At 48.3% G+C, this 6,473-nt stretch overlaps 2 protein-coding genes across 2 annotated transcripts; one reads left to right on the top strand and one right to left on the bottom strand.

Moving 5' to 3' along the window:
- The first annotated feature begins 132 nt into the window (after nucleotides 1-132).
- Nucleotides 133-3,052, top strand: LOC100843139 (cyclin-B1-1). Its single transcript, XM_010234164.3, has 9 exons — nucleotides 133-476; nucleotides 878-1,001; nucleotides 1,078-1,168; nucleotides 1,253-1,465; nucleotides 1,582-1,701; nucleotides 1,785-2,033; nucleotides 2,122-2,295; nucleotides 2,386-2,564; nucleotides 2,647-3,052. Exons 1-9 carry the CDS (start codon nucleotides 422-424, stop codon nucleotides 2,780-2,782), a joined length of 1,341 nt encoding a protein of 446 aa, XP_010232466.1. The 5' UTR covers nucleotides 133-421; the 3' UTR covers nucleotides 2,783-3,052.
- A 365-nt stretch (nucleotides 3,053-3,417) lies between these two features.
- Nucleotides 3,418-6,094, bottom strand: LOC100844351 (UDP-glycosyltransferase 87A2). Its single transcript, XM_003564380.4, has 2 exons — nucleotides 5,492-6,094; nucleotides 3,418-4,585 (listed from the first exon to the last, which is right to left on the bottom strand). The coding sequence occupies exons 1-2, from the start codon at nucleotides 6,024-6,026 to the stop codon at nucleotides 3,645-3,647; spliced, it is 1,476 nt and encodes a 491-aa protein (XP_003564428.1). The 5' UTR covers nucleotides 6,027-6,094; the 3' UTR covers nucleotides 3,418-3,644.
- Nucleotides 6,095-6,473: the final 379 nt, after the last annotated feature.

Below are 6,473 nucleotides of genomic sequence, written 5' to 3'. Positions count from 1 at the left end.
GGCCGCGTGCAATGCCAGCCGTCCGATCGCACGCCTCCCGACCGTTGCGATACGAAACCGTGCCGACCGTTGTAGCCGCTCCTCTTCCCCGCTCCGCGTAAAGCCACGCGCCGCCCGCCTGACAGAGCCCTGCATCGTCGTTATATCTCCTCCCTACCGAAAGCCGCATCCTCCAAGAACTGTAGTCCCCATCCCCATCGCGCCATTGATTGACCAAGGGAAGGCAAGAAGGGAAAAGTAGAGAGAGAGAGAGAGAGAGAAGCAAGAAGAGCCTCGGAGGGCTTCAAGAAGCGCTGTCGAGCTCGCCGGAACCGTGGCTGCGCTCGCCGGCGGGGAAGAGGGGTCGCGGGTTGCGCGTCTCCACTCGTTCTTCTCCTCGGTGCTCTCCGGGCTCTTCGGCCAGGGCGAAGAGCAGGACGAGATGGCCACACGCAACCAGAACGTCGCTGCCGCTCCGCAGCTGCAGCAGAACAGAGGTGAGCAGTGGTCTTGGGCGTGGTTCTTGGGGTGGGTTCTTGGTGGATTCCTGGTTGTTCTTGTGACAATTCTTTGCTTCGTTGAAAAGATGGATTCCTGCAGGCTATGTCCTCCTGTTCGATTCTTTCTTTTTTGGGTCGGCCCTGTCTGATCGATTGGAGTTCTTCAATCTGGATGCCTTTTTCGTTTGTTCCGGTCGATTTCTTTCGACCAAGAGAGGATTTCTTGTTCTACTATTGTTCAAGAATTGATCCCCGTTCTTGGTCTGAATTGATGGATTGCCAGCTTCCTATTTGCAATTCTTACGAAAGATTCCATTTTGGTGCCGATTTGATGTGGCTTGTTCCAACCCCTTACGACGAATTTCTCATAGCATCTTCTGCTCGTTTCTACTCTGCAGCGATAGGCGGTGGCGTTCACGTCCTGGGAAAGCAGAAGGTCGCCATGGCGGGCAGACCCGACGCCAAGAACCGGCGCGCCCTGGGCGACATCGGCAACGTCGTCAACGTCCGCGCCGCCGAAGGGTAAGGAAAAAACCGAGCCGTTCCACCATGATTTCCCGTGATTTCCTATGGAAACATAACGCGTTCTTGGAAACAGGAAGCCGCAGCTCCAGGAGCAGCCGGCGCACCGACCGGTCACGAGAAACTTCGGCGCGCAGCTCCTCAAAGACGCGCAGGCGAAAGCCAAGGTAAATTTACGCTTGCCGGCTTCATCTTGAAGCATTAATTTGGTCTCGTGCTTATTAGGATTGGAACCTATCGGTGTGCTGCAGAAGAATCCGGGTGCCAGGCCTGCGGTGAGGCTGACAAGGAAGGAGGCCCCTGCCAAGTTCGTTCCTCCTCCACCTGAGCACGTCATAGAGATAAGCTCCGACTCCGAGGTGAGCACGAGGAAGCAGTCGAAGGGCAGTGTCAGCTCCGTCCGCAAGGGCTCGAGGAAGGAAGTGATCAACACCCTCACCTCTGTGCTCACCGCAAGATCAAAGGTGCCCTCATACGTTGAACACTTGCTTTTTACGACTTCTTGCAGTCCAGTCATGTGTGTGTTCCTTCTAGCACCATATTCCTGTGTGTCTGATGATTTATACCATTGCAATGCCAGGTCGCGGCTGGAATAATCGATAAACCTCTGGAAGTGGACATCGACAAGCTCGACGGCGACAACCAGCTTGCCGTCGTAGATTACATAGAAGACATCTACAATTTCTACAAAGTTGCAGAGGTAACTGCATGATCGATCCTTAGTCAGTGAATGAAAATCTTGCGATCTGCTTGTATCTGAAGGGTGGTCTTTCCTGTTTGCAGAACGAGTGCCGCCCTTGTGACTATATTGAGTCCCAGGTGGAGATCAACTCGAAAATGAGGGCCATCCTGGCCGATTGGATAATTGAAGTGCACCAGAAGTTTGACCTCATGCCGGAGACGCTCTACTTGACTATGTACATCATCGACCAGTTTCTATCGATGCAGCCTGTGCTCCGGAGAGAGCTGCAGCTTGTAGGCGTCTCAGCGCTGCTGATATCCTGCAAGTATGAAGAAATATGGGCTCCAGAGGTTGACTGAAAACTGCTCCCCTTCCCTTTTCTTTTCCAACCTCACAGTGTCCATTGCGTTCATGTTCTAATTGGTTGTACACTGGCAGGTCAATGATTTCATTCTCATATCAGACAGTGCGTACACAAGGGAGCAGATACTGAGTATGGAGAAGGGTATACTGAATAGACTCCAATGGAACCTCACTGTTCCTACAGCTTACGTCTTCCTTGTGCGTTTCGCCAAGGCAGCGTCCTCCTCTGATTTGAAGAATGATAAAGAGGTAAATAACTCATAGACCATATGTAATCAGATGTATTTAACTGTTCAGAAGGAGTTTGTTTGCTCAAGTTCATTGGTTGAATGAATGTAGATGGAGAACACCTCCTTCTTCTTCGCCGAACTTGCCATGATGCAATACCAGCTGGTGCAGTTCAAGCCATCCATAGTTGCTGCCTCTTCTGTCTATGCTGCTAGACTCACCCTGAAAAGAACCCCTCTATGGACAGATACTCTTGCATACCACACAGGCTTTACTGAATCACAGCTAATGTAAGCATGCACATTACTCAGAACATCTCTTTGCAAATGTGTGTTATTTTCAGCACTGAGCATTTTCTGCTGTGAATTTCAGGGACTGTGCAAAGATCCTGGTGACCGCGCACGCAACTGCCCCTGAAAGCAAGCTGAGAGTAGTTTACAAGAAGTATTCCAATGAGAAGTTGGGAGAAGTCTCCCTACGCCCACCTGCACTCGAGTTCTGCAAATAAGGGATTTCAAGGAGTTGTGTGCGTTTGACGTTGGTGGTGTTGGTTAGTTTTTGCTTTAAAGTGCGAGAAGGGTTGAAAACTTGCTAAGCTGTTTGATCACAAGTCAGTAATATTATCTGACTTCTGATGACTATTAGGATTTGGTTGGCAGTACTGCCACTTGTGTCATAAAATACACCGTTGGTCTTGGTGTATATATATATGTCTTTTGAATTTTATCTGTAACAGTTCTAAATAAGTATGAATGAAGAACTGTTTGAAGATTCGAAATGTTTCCTGAAGAATATGTGAGATATCCTCTAAAAAAAGAATATGTGAGATATGCAGAGTTGCAGACAGGCTCTGAATTTATTCGAGAGTCATAAACATTGTTCTGAATTTTATCTGTGACAGTTCTAAAATCTTGCTTTCCGAATGTTTTTTGAAGAATGAATTGGAATTTTACAACTGTTTGAAGATTTGAAATGTTTCTCTGAAGAATATGTTAGATATGCAGACGGGCTCTGAATTTGTTCTTAATTTTATCTGTGACAGTTCTAAAATCTTTGAAGAATGATTTGGAATTTTACAAATAAGAAATTTTCTCTTATGAAAATATGAAGTTTATCTGACAGTTCTAATTGCAGATTAGACTCTTTTTTTCATGATTCCGAGGATTTATGTTGTAAGTCGATGATGTTACATACATTGAATTGATGATACAACAAAGGGTGAACATAAAATCCTCATCTGATGGCTACTTCTACTGCAACATACAACAAAGGGTGAACATAAATCCTCATTTGCTGGCTACTTCTACTGCAAGATACATTGGATTGATGATACAACAATGACAAACAAATGGCTGAACAAATTATACATTTCAAGGATCAGTTTTCGAACACAACATCTCCATCAATGAACTGAGATTGCGATATGAAGATCCACCCTTTTTGACTGCTCTGCCAGAAACCTCTTTCAACCCAAGGGCACATCTCCTTATTTCCTCCGTATCAGCTACGTCAGAGGCCATCAGCCTCTTGACAGCCCTCGCGACCTCCTCGCTCACAATCAGGTGATCCTTACCAGTCCAATCCCGCAGCTCCAGCCCAACCTTCCATTCTTCAACAATTAGACGGCTATCAATTGGTTGGTCAAAGAACAATGGTAAGGTGAGCATAGGTACACCAGCGAAGACAGCTTCAAGCGTTGAGTTCATCCCACAATGCGTCAGGAAGCCCCCAACTGAAGGATGGCACAAAACCTTCAACTGATTGCACCATGGCAATATCATGCCCCTAGTGGTGTCGCCAACAAGTTCCCGCACCCGAGGAGATTGTTCACGAAGAGTCCATAAGAATCTGACCTCACTTGCTGCAAGGCCCAATGCAATCTCATCAAGCTGAGATGCAGACACGGAGAGAAAGCTGCCAAGGGAGACGTATAACACTGAGTTCACAGGTTGAGAGTCCAACCAGGTGAAGCAGTCTCCTGAACTGGTAACTTCTCCGTTGGGCTTCAAATGCTGGTCTTCGAGGGTCAGGTTGGGATTCGAATGCTGGTCTTCGAGGGTGAGGTACGGTACACATGGCCCAATTGGGAAAACTGGACAGGGGAGTACTGATGTTAGGGAGTCGATGACACTGGCCTCAAGCTCATACATAGTGGTGAATAGGAGGCAATGTGCGTCCCTGATGCTAGAGACAGCTGCTATGACATGCTTTACTGTTCTCTCGTTGTGAATTAAGGGCTTAAGATCAGATAAGGTCACTGAACTTGAAGCCATGCCCGAGATATAGTGCTCAAGTCTCTGATCAGATTTATCTGTAGAAAAGAAGATGAGTGAGCAATGCTGGAAGCTGTCATTAGAATTTTATCCACTACAACTAGTGTAGAAGGAAGCCCAGAAATGGAAACCATGTGGCACAATCACAACAACACATGTATGTGATATAAGCTTTGGGGGTCTTGGACGTAGCTCTCCAGTTGTCTGGCTGAGGAATGGAACATAACTGAATAGAAGTTAGCTATTTCCTCTCAGAACAATAGAATAGATCATCTCTCAGTAATAGCATGTGCGACAAACTAACATACAAGTAATAGCTCGTGCCATTGACTAAAGACAGGTACATTTGTCAACAAGTGTAGACGAGCGGAGTTCAGCTTGAGGAAGCTAGTGACCTTGGGCGGGAGTGTGCGAGAGTAGGCTGAGTGCCATGTGCGTTGTAATCAGCTACTGTATTTTCTTCTCTCGTAATACAATGACCGTGCAATCTCTGCACGTTTTTTGGAAGAAAAAATGTGATTAACAAGCCATTTTCATGTTTAGCAATGCACTGCCTTGTTAAGCAATGTTTTACCACTGGGACCTTTGCACAAGCAGCTGCCGCATCATAAGAGTTGGACCGCTTTGGGATGTGCATATAAACAATGCCACTTGAATCAATGAGAAGTTGACAAATACAGTACCTCTTTGTATACTGCGGCATAGTAAGCAGAATAGCATTACTGCTATATTTTTTTTGCAGAGTTACCAAGCATCCATGAATAAGATGTATTCATAGATCAGATCGTAACAGATCCAAACCCACCACTTGATAGATGCATTGCAAGGACCGATAAATTGAATAAAAATGTCGTTGTTGGTTCACAAATCAGGAGTAGTATCTATCCATCAGGCATATATGCTTGGAAAGTTAGAAGCAACACACAATGGAAGGGGAAGCTGACCCGTTGTCACACCGGAGGCCGGGTCGTGCTTGTCGGCAAGGCAAGGCGGGAGGCAGTCGAAGTGGTGGTAGGCGGAGAAGAAGGTGGCGGCCATGGGGAAGAGCGAGCAGACCGGGACGCCCCTCCTGTTGCCGACGCCCACAACCCACGGCAAGTAGGTGTCGGCCACGAGCGCCGAGACCGGCGGGGTCCCCTCTTTCTCCCCCTCCTCCTCGAGGAGCTGGTCGAGGAGGCGCTCGAAGGGCGCCTCCATCACGGTGGAGACCGCGTCGAGGAAGCCCCCGTGGTCGGCGGCGCGGCCGTGCTCGGAGGGGATGACGTTGGGGATGGCGCGGAGGCGGACGCCGGGCGGCGGCGGCGAGGCGGAGGAGGAGGAGAGGAGGCCGAGCCACTCCTCGGTGACGACGAAGGTGGCCGTGGCGCCGCGCGCGGCGAGGATTCGGCACAGGTTCATCATGGCGTTGACGTGGCCCCGGCCAGGGAACGGCACCGCGACAACGTGGCAGCGGCGCGGCTCGTCCCCGGCGGCGGCCATCTTGTGTGCTGCGTTTCGAGTGTATGCTTGCGCTTGCGCGTGTGGCTCTTGTTGTGTTGCCGCGGCCGCGCTCTTGGCTCGGGCACAATATGTTCTCTCTGTGGAGTGCAAAGGAGCGTGCAGCTTTTTTTTGCAGCTTTTTTATTTTTTTGAGGGAAAGTTTTTTTTTTTGCAGCTATACGTGGCCAAACGAGCCGGGCCGAAAAAAGGCCGGGCTAAACGGGCCCAGGCCGGACACTTTGCTCATTTTCAAAAAAAAACTGAATTTTTAAAGATATTGGAGGGCTTTTTTGAACTGACGGGCTAAACGGGCCATGATTAAGCCCTGATTTCAAAATCCTGTAAACCGATTAAGCCCTTACTAGTACACCTACTTGTTTCTTTTCTTTTCTTTTCTTTTTTCACCTTATAGAGTTGGTGATTTTTTTAAGAATTGTTTTCAGCACA

This window comes from Brachypodium distachyon, chromosome 2 (genome assembly GCF_000005505.3).
Source record: "Brachypodium distachyon strain Bd21 chromosome 2, Brachypodium_distachyon_v3.0, whole genome shotgun sequence".
Lineage (NCBI taxonomy): Eukaryota > Viridiplantae > Streptophyta > Magnoliopsida > Poales > Poaceae > Brachypodium > Brachypodium distachyon.
This window is presented reverse-complemented; position numbering and strand designations above follow the sequence as displayed.

What these genes read in the sequence shown, in the direction of transcription:
- LOC100843139 (XM_010234164.3), top strand. Translation starts at nt 422, where the DNA reads ATGGCCACACGCAACCAGAACGTCGCTGCCGCTCCGCAGCTGCAGCAG. An exon ending in AACGTCCGCGCCGCCGAAGG is followed by an intron (nt 1,002 to 1,077) that starts GTAAGGAAAAAA and finishes TCTTGGAAACAG; the next exon opens with GAAGCCGCAGCTCCAGGAGC. An exon ending in TTTACTGAATCACAGCTAAT is followed by an intron (nt 2,565 to 2,646) that starts GTAAGCATGCAC and finishes TGTGAATTTCAG; the next exon opens with GGACTGTGCAAAGATCCTGG.
- LOC100844351 (XM_003564380.4), bottom strand. Translation starts at nt 6,026, where the DNA reads ATGGCCGCCGCCGGGGACGAGCCGCGCCGCTGCCACGTTGTCGCGGTG. An exon ending in GGCCTCCGGTGTGACAACGG is followed by an intron (nt 4,586 to 5,491) that starts GTCAGCTTCCCC and finishes TCTTTTCTACAG; the next exon opens with ATAAATCTGATCAGAGACTT.